A 16801-nucleotide genomic window follows, 5' to 3' on the forward strand; every position below is an offset into this window, starting at 1 on the left:
TTTAAAAGACAGAAAAAGTAGATTCATTTATTAATGACATAGAATTGGAGCAATAAATGGTACTGGAATTCAAATTTGTCATTCTTAACATATTTTATTTAGATGACGAATAAGTGCTTTTGTTTGTGTAAGTGTCTGATGTTTCGAATATTGTCATTCGCATAAATTTCGCCCAAGTCTAGTGGTAAGCGAAGTGCATTGTACATGCGCACGCTGCAAATTCGCAGCCTATGTGAAAGTGAGTGCAGACGCGTGAAATCCGCGTGTTGAAGCCCTTCCTCGCACAATCCAAAATATGGCTGACCTCGAAATAAGTGTCCAAGGAATAGAAAAGCAACTGGAATCACTCAACAGAGGAAAGTCCACTGGACCCAGAGTACGCGAAAGAACTTGCCCCCCTTCTAACAGCCGTGTACCGCAAGTCTCTAGAGGAACGGACGGTTCCAAATGATTGGAAAAGAGCACAGGTAGTCCCAGTCTACAAGAAGGGTCGTCGAGCAGATGCGCAAAACTATTGACCTATATCTCTGACGTCGATCTGTTGTAGAATTTTAGAACATGTTTTTTGCTCGAGTATCATGTCGTTTTTGGAAACCCAGAATCTACTATGTAGGGATCAACATGGATTCCGGAAACATCGATCGTGTGAGACCCAACTCGCTTTATTTGTTCATGAGACCCAGAAAATATTAGATACAGGCTCCCAGGTAGATGCTATTTTTCTTGACTTCCGGAGGCGTTCGATACAGTTCCGCACTGTCGCCTGATAAACAAAGTAAGAGCCTACGGAATATCAGACCAGCTGTGTGGCTGGATTGAATAGTTTTTAGCAAACAGAACACAGCATGTTCTTATCAATGGAGAGACGTCTACAGACGTTAAGGTAACCTCTGGCGTGCCACAGGGGAGTGTTATGGGACCATTGCTTTTCACAGTATATATAAATGACCTAGTAGATAGTGTCGGAAGTTCCATGCGGCTTTTCGCGGATGATGCTGTAGTATACAGAGAAGTTGCAGCATTAGAAAATTGTAGCGAAATGCAGGAAGATCTGCAGCGGATAGGCACTTGGAGCAGGGAGTGGCAACTGTCCCTTAACATAGACAAATGTAATGTATTGCGAATACATAGAAAGAAGGATCCTTTATTGTATGATTATATGATAGCGGAACAAACACTGGTAGCAGTTACGTCTGTAAAATATCTGGGAGTATGCGTGCGGAACGATTTGAAGTGGAATGATCATATAAAATTAATTGTTGGTAAGGCGGGTACCAGGTTGAGATTCATTGGGAGAGTCCTTAGAAAATGTAGTCCATCAACAAAGGAGGTGGCTTACAAAACACTCGTTCAACCTATACTTGAGTATTGCTCATCAGTGTGGGATCCGTACCACGTCGAGTTGTCAGAGGAGATAGAGGAGATCCAAAGAAGAGCGGCGCGTTTCGTCACAGGGTTATTTGGTAACCGTGATAGCGTTACGGAGATGTTTAGCAAACTCAAGTGGCAGACTCTGCAAGAGAGGCGCTCTGCATCGCGGTGTAGCTTGCTCGCCAGGTTTCCAGAGGGTGCATTTCTGGATGAGGTATCGAATATATTGCTTCCCCCTACTTATACCTCCCGAGGAGATCACGAATGTAAAATTAGAGAGATTCGAGCACGCACAGAGGCTTTCCGGCAGTCTTTCTTCCCGCGAACCATACGCGATTGGAACGGGAAAGGGAGGTAATGACAGTGGCACGTAAAGTGCCCTCCGCCACACACCGTTGGGTGGCTTGCGGAGTATAAATGTAGATGTAGATGTAGTTCATCGTAGGTCGCTGAAGCAACGAAGGGTGCCTAGTGACTGGAAAAAAGGCGCATGTCATTCCCATTTTCAGGAAAGACAGTCGCACAGAAGGGCATTATTACAGGCTTACGTCGCTGACGTCAGTCTGTTGTAGAACGAAGAATGTTTTGTGTTTCCGTATTATGAACTTCACGAAGAACGAAAAAAATAAATAAATTTGTATGTGTAATATTCCGCCAACAGAGATCAGGGACCGATGACCGTTGCAGTCTGGTCCCTTTAATCCCACAAACCAACCAACCAACAGAGATCATGTGGAACTCGGAACTTCAGGTTGATCCGCACTGTCGTTTAACGAAGAAAAAAAAATTCTTACCTAGTATTGGATCAGTTTTTTGACTGGATCCAGGACTTACTTGCAGACAGAACTCAACACGTCGCTCGTAACGAAAAATCTTCTACATACGTAAAGATAATTTCAGCAGTATACCAAGGAAGTGTGGTAGGACCATGATCCAGGGGTGTAGTCGGAAGGCCTATGGTGCTGTTTGCAGGTGGTAGGTTTGTCTATAAGAAGGTAACAACGCGAGAAGACTAGCGAACTGCCGGAAAACCAGGAGGCGATTGATGAATGCTGCAGGGATTGGCAGCTGACTGTGAACGGAGGTAAACGTGACACACTGTGCATAAATAAAGGAAATGATCCAGTAGTGTGCAATCGGACTATTAATGACAAAACGATGGAAACGGTAACTACCTTGAAGGATGGAAGAGTTACTTTCCAGAGCGAATTAAAGTCAAGTGACCACGAGCAACAAATAGCAGGAAAAGCAGATGTCAGGCTGAGATACGTTGGAGGTTTCGTAAGGAAATGTAACTCATCCACGAAAGAATTTTTAGGTTGGTGCATATGTTCGTAGCGTTTTTCCGTAAGTTCAATAAACACAACAGATAGACATAAGAGGCTTTAGTCATCAATAATATATTCTTCTTCACTGTTTACAACAGTCTGGGACAACTCCCTGATTGTGCGACTGTAGAAATCGCACGGTTTTGAGGTGAAGAACTCGCTGAGCCGTGTTCAGAGCGCATTTTCATCCGGAAAGGAAGTTCGTTGAAGGCTGTTCGCCGGCCGTTGTGGCCGAGCGGTTCTAGGCGCTACAGTCTGGAACCGCGCGACCGCTACGGTCGCAGGTTCGAATCCTGCCTCGGGCATGGATGTGTGTGATGTCCTTAGGTTAGTTAGGTTTTAGCAGTTCTAAGTATAGGGGACTGATGACTTCAGATGTTAAGTCCCATAGTATTCAGAGCCACTTGAACCATTTGAAGGGTGTTCGATAAAGAGCGGAAAAGGTGAAGATTTGATGGCGCAAGGTCAGGTGAATTAGGTGGGCGTTGAAAGACTTCCCAACCAACACCTGTATTATTTTGTCAGTCTAACAGAATGCGAGCGGGCGGGCGCTATCGTGGGGTAGCATCAATTCACGCAGTCTTCCTTGCCCTTTTGTCCTTGGATTGCATCTCAAAGACGTCTGTTGTTGACAATAAATGTCGCCAGTGATGGTCACACCTCTGGGAAGCAATTCGTAGTACACCACACCTTCGCTGTTCCACCAGATGCATAACGTTATCTTTCGTGGATGCGCCCACGTCTTTTACGGGGAGTTACTTCATTTGAGCTCAACCAGTCCTTTCTTTTCCGTATGTTGGCGTAAAGACACCATTTCTAGTCACCAGTAACGATACAAGATAGGAATGGTCGAGGTTGTTCACGAGTCAATCGACTCGTGCATTTACGACCATCCGCTGATTCTGGAGATTTCGGATTAGAGCATGCGGTACCATACACCCGATTTTTGAACCTTCCCCATTGCACGTAAATGTCGCATGATGGTGGGATGACCACAGTTCATCAAATTTGCCAGTTCTCGAGTACACTGGCGTGGTTCATTGAGGATTAATGCGTTTAAACGATCTGCATCAAATCCCGAAGGTTACCCTGAACGTGAAAACGTTCCTCCTCAAAAAGAGAGAACCATTTTCTTCCCGTGCTCTTCCCATTGGCATTATCCCCATACACGACAGAAATGGTTCAAATGGCTCTGAGCACTATGGGACTCAACTGCTGAGGTCATTAGTCCCCTAGAACTTAGAACTAGTTAAACCTAACTAACCTAAGGACATCACAAACAGGATTCGAACCTGCGACCGTAGCGGTCTTGCGGTTCCAGACTGCAGCGCCTTTAACCGCACGGCCACTTCGGCCGGCACACGACAGAAATGTTTCTGGATGTTTCTGCTGCTGTCACCCCTCTAATGAACTTAAACGGAAGAATATGTTGGAAATGTTCAGATTTCTCCACTTGGCACACCATTTTTTAGTGTCCACAGCTCCGGTATCTAATCTCCAGATGACAAAACGACAGTATGTATACTCAGATAGCAACAGTGAACTGTAAATAAAAAATGACAATCGATAAACAAACTCATAGCAACCGGAATACCAACATATGAAAAGCAAAACGCTACGAACTTAAGCACCAACGTAACAGCGAAAAAAATATTTGTTCGGCCCAGCCTTCAGTATTGTTAATCAGTTTGGTATCCTTAAAAGGGAGGGGGGGAGGGAAGGAGAGAGAGAGAGAGAGAGAGAGAGAGAGAGAGAGAGAGAGAGAGAGAGAGAGAGAGAGAGAGAGAGAGAGAGAGACGCTTCAAAGAAGAGCGGCGCAATTTGTCACGGGATCGTTTAATAGCAACGAGAGCATTACAGGAACGCTCAACGAACTAAAGTGGAGGCGGAACAACAGAGGTATTGAGCATCACGGGGAGGTTTGCTATTCAAATTCCGAGAGTAGTAGTGTCAGGAAGAGTCCGACAACATATTACTACCTCCTACATACATCGTGCGAAATAACGAGAAAATATCACGCATTAGGCTTGATACGGAGGTTTACCAGTAATCGTTCTTCCCAAACGCCATTCCCTAATTGAACAGGTAAGGGAAGATAGGATAGTGGTAGTAGAAGTACGACGGTGGCTTGCAAAGTATGGAAGTTGACGTACTTACCGTGTTCAGAGAAATTTTGGGCTTGGTGCCGGATGCCGTCAACTACACTATCCACGATATTTTAACTTGGCATCTGCCAGTCATACTCCGGTAAGCTGTAGAAGACTAAAGAAGACGTCCTCCGTTACGCAATATTTAGGGCACTGAGAGTACTCTGCGTATGCGTCAAATCTGTTACTGGTTATTATTGTGTTTTCTCCCCGACGCGCCAGGATAGCAGAGAGTGCTAACGCGCTTCTTCCTGGACTCGGGTAGGCGCGCCGGCCCCGCATCGAATCCGCCCGGCGGATTAACGACGACGGCCGGTGTGCCGGCCAGCCTGGATGTGGTTTTTAGCCGGTTTTCCAAGTCCTCCTAGGCGAATACCGGGCTGGTCCCCACGGCCCGCTCCCCCTGCGGGTCCGGGGTAAGAATAGGCCTGAGGTATTCCTGCCTGTCGTAAGAGGCGACTAAAAGGAGTTTCAACCGTTTCGGCCTTCCATGTGATGGTCCCCCTTGGGGTTTTGTCCTCCATTTTTCAAAATTCTACAGAAGTACGAGCCTTTTGGGGAAGGACACCTTACGTGGTGTATCACTGGTCCTCCGTGCACGAAGACCTTGGCACTCAGCATTGTAACGACATTGTAACCATACCCACTATTCCTCAAATTGGGCCTAAACGCCTGATGGGTTGTACAAGTTACGCTCATAGTGCGCCCCCATCTGCACCTACGATCATGATGGACTTTCCATGGCACCCGAAATCCAGCACGGTAGCCAGCCCGTTGTAGTGGGGTCGTCATATACCCTCTAGGTTGTAGCCCCCTGACAACACAGGGATCGTACTGCCGATACCTGAGCTGCACCCTCCCCACGTCGGCCAAGGAGTAGATGCCTGTCTCCTTGGGGCATCAGGACTCCCGGCAACGGTCATCCTGCCAGGTGGCCCTTGCTGAGGCTGGGTGGCACCCGTGGGGAGAGCCCCTGGTCGGAGTGGGTGGTATCGGGGCGGAAGTTTCGCAGATGAAACGTCAACATGTATCAGGTCACTCTGCGGCCGAGTCTTTTAAAAAGAAAGGTACTGTCTCTGGTTCTGGTTCTCCTGCCCTTTCCCCCTTGGCCACTCCCTGGGAGGAAGGACAGGCCCGCCGGCTTGGGGCAAAGTACTTCCCCCGCTATTTGGTCTGTTCTCGGACCGATGGGGGGACGTTCGCCACCTCCAAGCCCATGTTATTTGTTCAGCACATCGAGGACATCTTCGGGGACATCGAGGCTCTCAGTAAAATGCGTTCGGGGTCCGTTCTTATAAAGACCGCCTCCGCCACACAGTCGGCGGCGCTCCAAGCGTGCGACTGACTAGGGGACATCCCAGTGTCCATTGTCCCGCATCTGGCACTGAATAGGACGTAGGAGATTTTTCATCTGGACCTCCTGCTGCAATCTGATGAAGAGCTCAGGGCCAACCTGGAGCGCCGAGGCGTGCATTTCGTCCGGCGAGTCCAGCGCGGCCCCAAAGACCGTCGCATCGACACCGGGGCCTTTATCCTCGCCTTCGAGGGGGACGTTCTCCCGGAGAAGGTAAAGGTGATGTGCTACCGGTGCGACGTGCGACCTTACGTCCCGCCTCCTATGCGCTGCTTTCGGTGTTTGCGCTTTGGGCACATGTCGTCACGGTGTGAGGCTGAGCCCCTTTGTGGCGATTGCGGACGTCCTCTTCGTGAGGAACATACATGCACCCCACCACCTCGATGCGTCAATTGTCCTGGCATCCACTCGCCTAGATCTTTAGACTGCCCCGCGTATCAGAAGGAGAAGAAGATTCAAGAATTGAAAACTTCGGATCGTCTCTCTTATTCTGAGGCCAGGAAGAAGTATGACCGCCTCCATCCCGTGACGTTGACAACTTCGTTTGCCTCAGTCGTGTCCACTCCTTCCACAGTATCCTCACCCCTATCCTGTCCCCCCTCCACCTCCTCCCCCCATCCGGGGTCTATGCCTCCGCCTCCCAAATCCCTCCCTTCCAAATCCTCCTCCCCCCGCGGCCCCCGCCCCCTCTGCCCCAGGGGCCACCCTTCCTCCTCCTCCCCCTCCTCCCCCACCTCCCCCTCCGCCGCCTGAGAAGCGATCCTCTTCTCAGGCGTCCATCGGGGAAACGTTCCGGACCCCGGCTTCAGAGGTCTGGCGTTCCAAAACGGACCCCGCGCGTGTGGACATTCTTCGGGTCCAGCCCACCATCCCTGTGCCTCCTCGGATTTCCAAGAAGGCCTCCAAGAAGAAGTCTCTATCCCCCTCTCCACTCCGGCGCGTTTCGTCTGACGCTCCATCCGTGAGTCGCTGCTCCCGGTCGTCCTCAGTTTCGCCGGGACGCTCTGCTGCCAGGTGCTCAGCTGGCCTCTCGTCGGCAAATGATGCTGCCCCTCCTACGCAATCCGGGACAGCGGCCGCAGCTGGCGACGACTCGATGGAAGAGGATCCGCCTCCCGCCGGTTGTAACGTTGTTCCCTCGAAACCTGGTCCTCCGCGGCCGTCGAGGTGACCAGCTCTTCACCCGTTTCGTTCCCCCTTTTTTCTGACTAGCGATGGCTTTGTTACATTGGAACATAAGAGGTATTCGATCTAGTCGGGAGGAATTAAAACTGCTCCTCCGCCTGCACTGTCCGCTCGTCCTTGGTCTCCAGGAAACCAAGTTGCGCCCAACTGACCATATTGCCTTTACCCACTATACCTCGGAGCGGTATGACTTCACCCCTGTGGACGGTATTCCAGCTCATGGTGGGGTCATGTTGCTCGTTCGGGACGATGTCTATTACCATCCCATCCCATTGACCACCCCACTCCAAGCAATAGCTGTCTGTATTACTCTTTCTGCCTTTACTTTTTCCGTTTGTACCGTCTACACTCCATCGTCATCCGCAGTTAGTCGGGCTGACATGATGCACCTGATTCTTCAGCTTCCTCCGCCGTTTTTATTGTTTGGCGACTTCAATGCCCATCATCCCCTTTGGGGCTCTCCTGCATCCTGTCAGAGAGGCTCCCCCTTGGCGGATGTCTTCAACCATCTCAATCTTGTCTGCCTCAATACTGGCGCCCCAACTTTCCTCTCGGACTCTACTCATACCTACTCCCACTTGGACCTCTCGATCTGTTCTACCACTCTTGCCCGTCGGTTCGAGTGGTATGTCCTTTCTGACACCTATTCGAGCGACCACTTCCCCTGTGTCGTTCGTCTCCTGCACCACACCCCATCCCCACGTCCTTTTGAGCTGGAACATACCGAAAGCTGACTGGGGACTTTACTCCTCCCTGGCGACCTTTCCGGACCACAATTTTCACAGTTGACAGTGAGGTCGAATACCTCACGGCTGTTATCATCAATGCTTCCGAACGTTCCATTCCTCGTACTACCTCTTCTTCACGTCGCGTTTCCGTCCCCTGGTGGAATGAGGCTTGTAGAGACGCTATCCGTGCTCTTCGACGTGCTTTACGCACCTTTCGCCGCGATCCTACGTTGGCGAATTGTATTGGATACAAACGACTCCGAGCGCAATGCCGTAGTCATCAAAGACAGCAAAAAAGCTTGTTGGGCCTCTTTCACCAGCTCCTTTAACAGTTTTACTCCCTCTTCTGTTGTCTGGGGTGGCCTGCCCCGGCTGTCGGGCATTAAGGCCCACTCCTCGGTACCTGGCCTGACTTCAGGTAATGAGGTCCTTGTTGATCCTGTGGGTGTCGCCAACGCCTTCGGCCGCTTTTTCGCGGCGGTTTCAAGCTCCGCCCATTACCACCCTGCCTTCCTTCCCAGGAAAGAGGCAGAAGAGGCTCGGCGACCTACTTTCCACTCGCTGAATCTGGAAAATTATAATGCCCCCTTTACTATGCGGGAACTCGAACGTGCGCTTGCACTGTCCCGGTCCTCTGCTCCGGGGCCAGATGCCATTCACATTCAGATGCTGGCACACCTTTCTCCGGCGGGCAAAAGCTTCCTTCTTCGTACCTACAATCGCGTCTGGACCGAAGGTCAAATCCCCATGCGTTGGCGTGACGCTGTCGTTGTTCCTATACCCACATCCGGGAAGGATAGACACCTTCCTTCTAGTTACCGCCCCATTTCTCTTACAAGCTGTGTCTGTAAGGTGATGGAGCGCATGGTTAACGCTCGGTTAGTTTGGATTCTTGAATCTCGACGGCTACTTACCAATGTTCAATGCGGCTTTCGTCGCCGCTGCTCCGCTGTTGACCACCTTGTGACCTTGTCGACATTCATCATGAACAACTTTTTGCGAAAGCGCCAAACGGTCGCCGTGTTCTTCGATTTGGAGAAGGCTTATGATACCTGTTGGAGAGGAGGTATCCTCTGCGCTATGCACAGGTGGGGTCTACGCGGTCGCCTGCCCCTTTTTATTGGTTTCTTTTTGAACAGATCGACAGTTTAGGGTACGTGTGGGTTCCGTATTGTCCGACGTCTTCCTCCAGGAGAACGGAGTGCCTCAGGGCTCCGTCTTGAGCGTAGCCCTTTTTGCCATAGCGATCAATCCAATTATGGATTGCGTTCCACCTAATGCCTCAGGCTCTCTTTTTGTCGATGACTTCGCGATCTACTGCAGTGCCCAGCGAACATGCCTCCTGGAGCGCTGCCTTCAGCGTTGTCTAGACAGCCTATACACATGGAGTGTGGCAAATGGCTTCCGGTTCTCTGAAGAGAAGACTGTTTGCATCAACTTTTGGCGATATAAAGCGTTCCTTTCGCCATCCTTACATCTCGGTCCAGTTGTTCTCCCATCGTGGAAACAGCTAAGTTTCTAGGGCTCACACTGGACAGGAAACTTTGTTGATCTCCGCACGTCTCTTATTTGGCTGCCCGTTGTACACGTTCCCTTAATGTCCTCAGAGTTCTTAGTGGTTCATCTTGGGGAGCTGATCGCACTGTCCTGCTTCGCTTGTATCGGTCCATAGTCCGATCAAAGCTGGATTATGGGGGCCTCGTCTACTCGTCTGCTCGGCCATCCCTCTTACGCCGTCTCAACTCCATCCACTATAGGGGGTTACGTCTTGCGACCGGAGCATTCTACACTAGTCCCGTCGAGAGTCTTTATGCTGAAGCTGCCGAATTACCATTGACCTACCGGCGCGACGTACTGCTTTGTCGGTATGCCTGCCGGCTGTTGTCAATGCCCGACCACCCCTCTTATCAGTCCTTCTTCGCAGATTCTCTCGACCGTCAGTATGGCTTGTATGTGTCTGCCCTGCTGCCCCCTGGAGTCCGCTTTCGTCGCCTGCTTCGACAGTTGGATTTTGCCCTCCCTACCACCTTCAGAGAGGATGAGAGCCCGACACCACCTTGGCTCCAGGCTCCGGTACATATTTATCTCGACCTCAGCTCGCTCCCGAAGGAGGGTACTCCGGCTGCAGTGTATTGCTCACGGTTTGTCGAACTTCGTGCGCGACTTGCCAGTCACACCTTTATTTACACTGATGGCTCCAAAACTGACGATGGTGTCGGCTGTGCCTTTGTCGTCAGGGCCGTCACCTTTAAATACCGGCTCCTCGACCAGTGTTCCAGCTTTACGGCCGAGCTTTTTGCTCTCCATCAGGCCGTTCAGTATGCCCGCCGCCACCGCCATTCATCGTATGTACTCTGCTCTGATTCACTCAGTGCTCTTCAGAGCCTTGGAGCTCCATATCCGGTTCATGCCTTGGTGCAACGGATCCAGCAGTCCCTCCATTCTTTTGCTGATGGTGGCTCTCCTGTCAGCTTTCTGTGGGTTCCCGGCCACGTGGGAGTGCCTGGGAATGAGGCTGCTGATGCTGCAGCCAAGGCTGCAGTCCTCTTGCCTCGGCCAGCCTTCCATTGTGTCCCGTCATCTGACGTTAGTGCGGTTGTTTGTAAGAGGCTTGTGTCGTTGTGGTGGGGTACTTGGTCATCCCTTCAAGGAAACAAGCTCCGGGCAGTAAAACCGTTCCCAACCGCTTGGACAGCCTCCTCCCGACCATCTCGGCGAGAAGAGGTCCTTCTGACCAGGTTGCGGATTGGGCATTGCCGGTTTAGCCACCGCTACCTGCTCTCTGGTGACACAGCCCCGCAGTGCCCTTGTGGTCAAGCATTAACAGTGCGCCATGTTTTATTGTCGTGTCCCCGTTTTAGTCAGTCTCGTGTTGTCCTGTCTCTGCCATCTACTTTACAGGATATTTTAGCGGATGACGCTCGAGCAGCTGCTAGTGTTCTTCGTTTTATTACTTTGACTGGATTGTCCAAAGACATCTAACTCTTTCACATATTTAATCTGCATCTTTGTAAGAACTTTCAGGTGTCCCCCCCCCCCCCCCCCCTGAGTTTTACTGGATTCTGTGTGCTCTAACAATTGAGACTGGGCGCTGATGACCTCAGTAGTTGAGCGCCCTTAACCCCCCCCCCCCCCCCCAAAAAAAAAAAAAAACCACGGCCCGCCTCAGTTACATCAGTTACACGACTCGCAGACATATGAAACACATCCACACTTTCACGATTTACACTAGACGCAGCGAGCTGGGGTACACTAATTCCGTCCCGGGGGGGTATGGGGTGGCGGCAGGAAGGGCATCCGGCCACCCCTTAAATTTCACCATGCCAAATCCGTACTTCACAGTGCCGAACCTGCGCACAATGAGGGATAAAGGCAGTAGCAAAAGAAGTGTGTTTCTCCCTCTCCTCCCTACCCTCCTGGACCAATAAGATTCGAGCACCCCCTCCCCCTCCTGCTTTTGTAACTATATTACTTGAGTGGGTGGATACATCTTGGAGCTGTGCACAATAAGAAGTGGCTATTTGTTAATAACAAATTTTATTAGAGTAATTCATGTAACTCTAGGTTTAGGGCGTGGATATTGCTGCCGATGACACGGCCGCCGCTCGGTACCGTTGGGTTTTCGTGACCTATTGTGGCGGAGTTCAGTTCAGTCGTCTTGTGATCGGCATACGTCATTATTAAGTCATCCTGCAACAGATCGTGTCCATACGTGCACTAGTAGTGCCACAATTCTAGTAGGAATGTTCGGTACGAGGATGACGTCGCGGGAAACTTGTACGTAATGTTGTGGCTTATTGCTGAGGAGAGGTGTGTTGTTCACAGGTCTGGCGGTGCGAGCTGCATCCGCTGCTTCCACGTGCGGCTACGCTCGCGGAACGTGCTGCAGGTTCACACAGAGGGCCTGGACAAGTGCTACACCAGCGAGCACGTGGCCGAGGCAAAGTGCCCCAACGAGGCTACCCTCCACATGCAGGAGCCCTCCAAGGAGATCCTGCTATACAGTGAGTATCCTGCGCTTCCTACAGAATAAAACCGTCTAGAGACCGGGATTACAACCTGCAACCTTGCGTTTTCCAAACAATGCTCTTATCGGCACAGCTATCCAGGCACTAACCAACGACCCGCCCTCACAGCTTTACTTCACATCTCACTGTCGTACACTTCATCTCCCCCCCCCCCCCTCCCCCGCGAACCGAGCGTGGTTGCGCAGGGGTTAGCACTCTGGACTCTCATTCGGGAGGACGACGGTTCAAACCCAGGACCGGCTATCCCGATTTAAGTCTGCCGTGATTCCCCAAATATCTCCGGGTAAATACTGAGATGGTTCCTTCGAAACGGCGTGGCCGCCTTCCTTCTCCATCCTTCCCTAATCCGAGCTTGTGCTCCGTCTATAATGACCTCGTTGTCGACGGGACGTTAAACACTAATCTCCTCCTCCTCCTCTTCCACCTGTAGCATCACCTTTCAAAAACTTAGTCTTTTGTTGTCTGAAATGCGTATCGTCCACGTTTAGTTTCTGTACAGTGCCACACTCAAGGCTAATACCTCCCGAAAAGAATTTCTACCACTTACAGCTATATTCGATGATGAGTTATTTTGCTGCCCATGTAACAAAAATCAACTACTTTTAATGTCTCGCTTCATAATTTAATTCCTGCAGTATCGTCTTATTTAATTCGACTAAATCCCATTACTATTGCTTTACTTTCGTCAATACTCAATTATAACCCCTTTTCAATACACCGTCCTTCCCGATGTACGTCCGCAGCTCGTGGTCTAGTGGCTAGCGTTGCTGCCTCTGGATCACGGGGTCCCGAGTTCGATTCCCGGCCGGGTTGGGGACTTTCTCTGCCTGCGTATTGGGTGTTTGTGTTGTCCTCGTCATTTCATCATCGTTCATGACAGTGGCTAGATTGGACTGTGTAAAAAATTGGACTGTGTAAAAATTGGGACATTGTACGGGCGCTGATGACTGCGCAGTTCAGCGCCCGAAAAACCAATCATTATTATTTCCGATCTACTATTCTAGCCAGCTCTTTGCCGCCTCTGGCATTATGAAATAAACTAGCAGATCAGGCCAGTTGTATCACAATTTGTGACTATGGACTCTTAGTGTTGAACTACACTGACGGAAAGCATTCCCAGTACGTAGAAACAGTCAGTACAGAGCAATGAAATTTCGGGAATAAGTTTGTCTAGGTAACATATATAACTGATTAACGTTGCAAGATAACAGTTGAATGTAAGGGCGAGCAAAGCCCTTGCAAATGTGAACTGCTGGTACATTAACCGATGTAGCCGTCAGAATGTTAAATGCAAGCGTGCAAACATAGATGCATTGTGTCGTAAAGTAGTCGGATGTCAGTTTGCGGGATGGAGTTCCATGTCTGTCACAACTCAGTGACGGCTGGTTGTGAATGACACTGGAATTGTTGTCCGATGATGATCCATGTGTGTTCGACTGGAGACAGATCTCATGATCGAGCGAGCCAAGACAACAGATAAACTAGCTGCAAAGCATATTGGGTTACAACAGTGGTGTGAGGGCGAGCGTTATCCAGTTGGAAAACACCACCTGGAATTATGTTCATGAACGGCAGCACAACAGGTCGAATCACCAGACTGACGTACAGATTTAGTCACGATGCGTGGGATAACCACAAGAGCGCTGCTGTCATACGAAATCGCACCCCAGACCAAAACTCCAGATGTAAGTCCAGTGTGTAAAGCATGCCGAAAGCTTGGTTGCAGGCCCTCAACTGGCCTCTTCCTAATGAACACACGGTCATCAATGGCTCCGAGACAGAACAAGCTTTCATAAGAAAACACAAAAGACCTCAAATTCTCCCTCGAGTGAGCTGTCGCTTGACACAGCTGAAGTCGAAAACAGCAGTGGCGGTGGTTTAGAGTCAGTGGAATGCACACTACAAGGTGTGTGGCTCGGACCTGCCCTTGAAGTAATCAGTTTGTAACAAACAGTTCGTCGTGTCACGGTGGTGCTCGAACTGCTGCTGCAGTCTCAATGCAATGCGCCACAGCCATATGCCGAACACAAGTCTTCCCTGTCGGTAGCGCCACATGGCCCTCCGGAACGGAGCCTTCTTACGACCGTACATTCCCGTGATCACCGCTGCCAGCAGTCGTGTACAGTGGATAAATACGGGGTGTTCAAAAAGTCTCTCCGCAGTGCCGTATGATTGTTAGCCGGTTGTTTTCAACAAGATGGTGCAACCGCGCATACAGCTCGCGTTTCAGTGTCACTGCTCGCTGACGTTTTTGGTGATCGCATAATTTCACAAGGACTTCGGCATCCACTATCGCCTGACGTAACACCACCTGACTTTTTCTTCTGGAGTGCAGCGAAAGCAACTGTCTATAAAAACCGTCCAAAATCCATCGATGAATTGAAAACTGCAATATCCACTTTCACAACTTCTCTTACAGGAGAAATGTTACTGCTTATGTCTGGAAACATGATTAGATGAATTGAATTGTGTATTCAACAACAGGGGGACACTTTCAACACTTAATGTGAAAATTTGTAAGTAAAAATGAATATTCAATAAATTAATAACTTGTATTTCACTGAGTTTCATTTCGGTATATTCACTGCGGCATACGGCACACGTGGCCAACAATCATACGGCACTGCGGAGAGACTTTATAAACACCCCTTACCCGCCAAGTCTTTCTGCTGTATCGCAGAAGGAATATCCAGCTTCTCGTAGCCCCATTACACGACCTCGTTCAACCTCGGTGAGCTCTTCTAGCGACGTCTTCGTCGTCTTAAAGGCATTCTGGACCGACAGTAACTCACTACGTGCAGTCTCACAGGTAACTAACGCTCATAGCCGTTACAGTGTGTATTAGTGCGTCCTCGTATGTATGTTCCGAGTACGGTTTTGAGAGATGGGAAAGATCCGCCATGGTTTAATAGCAGTGTTAGAAAAGCGCTACATAAACAAAGAGCACTTCCTCTCAGATTAAAGAGAAGTAAAAACCTTGCCGACAAACAAAAGCTGAACGAAGCGGAAATGAGCGTAAGGAGAGCAATGAGAGAAGCGTTCAAAGATTTTGAAAGAAAGGCGGTGTATACTGTTCTGAGTAAAAACACTAAGACTTTGGTCGTATGTAAAATCAGTGCGTCAAAATCATGTATTCATTCTCTGTGACCACACCGGCACCGAAACGGAAGATAACAGAGAGAAGGTTGAAATACTGAATTCGGTCTTCCGAAGTTGTTTCACCGCGGTAGATCGTAACACTGTCCCTCCTTTCAGTCGTCGCGCGAACGTCGAAATGGCAGGTATTGAGATTACCGATCGCGGAATTGAAAAGTAGCTACAATCGCTTAGTAGTGGAAAGGCTTCAGGATCAGATGAGATACCTACAAGATTCTATAAAGATTATGCGAAAAACTTGCTCCCCTTCTAGCAGTAATTTATCGTAGATCACTTGAGCAACGAAAGGTACCTAACGACTGGAAAAAGTGCAGGTCATTCCCGTTTTTAAGAAAGGCCGTAAGGCAGATCCACACAATTACAGACCTATATCGTTGACGTCAGTCTGTTGTAGAATTATGGAACATGTTTTATGTTCAAGAATTATGACGTTCTTGGAAAATGAACATCTCTATAAAAGATTACGCAGAGGTCCTGCGAAACTCGGCTCTCTGTTCCTCCATGAGATACACAGCGTAGGGGACAACGGCGCTCAGGTTGATGGCGTATTGCTTGATTTCAGTAAGGCATTTGACACCGTCCCGCACTGCCATTCGATGCAAAAAAAATGTCTTACGGAGTATGGGAGCAGACCTGCGATTGGATTCATGACTTTCTTGCAGATAGAACTCAACACGTCGCTCTTAACGGAACTAAATCAACAGATGTAAAGGTAATATCCGGAGTACAACAGGGAAGATGATAGGAACGCAATATATATAAATGATCTAGTAGAAAGCGTCGGATGCTCTATAAGGCTATTCGCAGATGATGCAGTTGTTTAGCCGGCCGAAGTGGCCGAGCGGTTTTAGGCTCTACAGCCAGAAAGCGCGCGACCGCTACGGTCGCAGGTTCGAATCCTGCCTCGGGCATGGATGTGTGTGATGTCCTTAGGTTAGTTAGGTTTAATTAGTTCTAAGTTCTAGGGGACGGATGACCTCAGAAGTTAAAGCATTGATGCAGTAGTTTATACCAAAGTAGCAACGCCAGAAGATAGTAAGAATCTGCAGAACGACGTGCAGAGAGTTGATGAATGGTGCAGGCTCTGGCAGTTGACCCTGAACGTAAATAAATGTAACATATTGCGCATACACAGGGAAAGAAATCCACTACTGTACAGCTACATTATTGATAACAAACAGCTGGAGACAGCGTCTGCCGTAAAATATCTAAGCGTAACTATCCAGAGCGACCTTAAGTGGAATGACCATATAAAACAGATAGTGGGAAAAGCAGACACAGAACTCAGATTCATCGGAAGAATCATAAGGAAATTTTACTCATCCACGAAAGAAGTGGCTTATAAGGCGCTTGTTCGCCTGAGTCTTGAGTACTGTTCATCTATCTGGAATCCCTATCAGGTAGGACTGATAGAGGAGACAGAAGATCCAAAAAGGAGCTGCGCGTTTCGTCACGGGATTGTTTAGCTGGCGAGAGAGCATTACGGAGATACTAAACAAACTCC

At 49.4% G+C, this 16801-nt stretch overlaps 1 protein-coding gene across 1 annotated transcript in view; it reads left to right on the forward strand.

Annotated features, from left to right (window-relative positions):
• Positions 1–16801, forward strand: part of LOC126248252 (uncharacterized) — a 338750-nt gene that overhangs the window by 246538 nt on the left and 75411 nt on the right. Inside the window, exon 3 of the mRNA XM_049949102.1 lies at positions 11939–12117. Coding sequence (XP_049805059.1) covers positions 11939–12117 — 179 coding nt within the window. The remainder of the gene's footprint in view (positions 1–11938; positions 12118–16801) is intronic.

Source organism: Schistocerca nitens, chromosome 3, assembly GCF_023898315.1.
Source record: "Schistocerca nitens isolate TAMUIC-IGC-003100 chromosome 3, iqSchNite1.1, whole genome shotgun sequence".
Classification (NCBI taxonomy): domain Eukaryota; kingdom Metazoa; phylum Arthropoda; class Insecta; order Orthoptera; family Acrididae; genus Schistocerca; species Schistocerca nitens.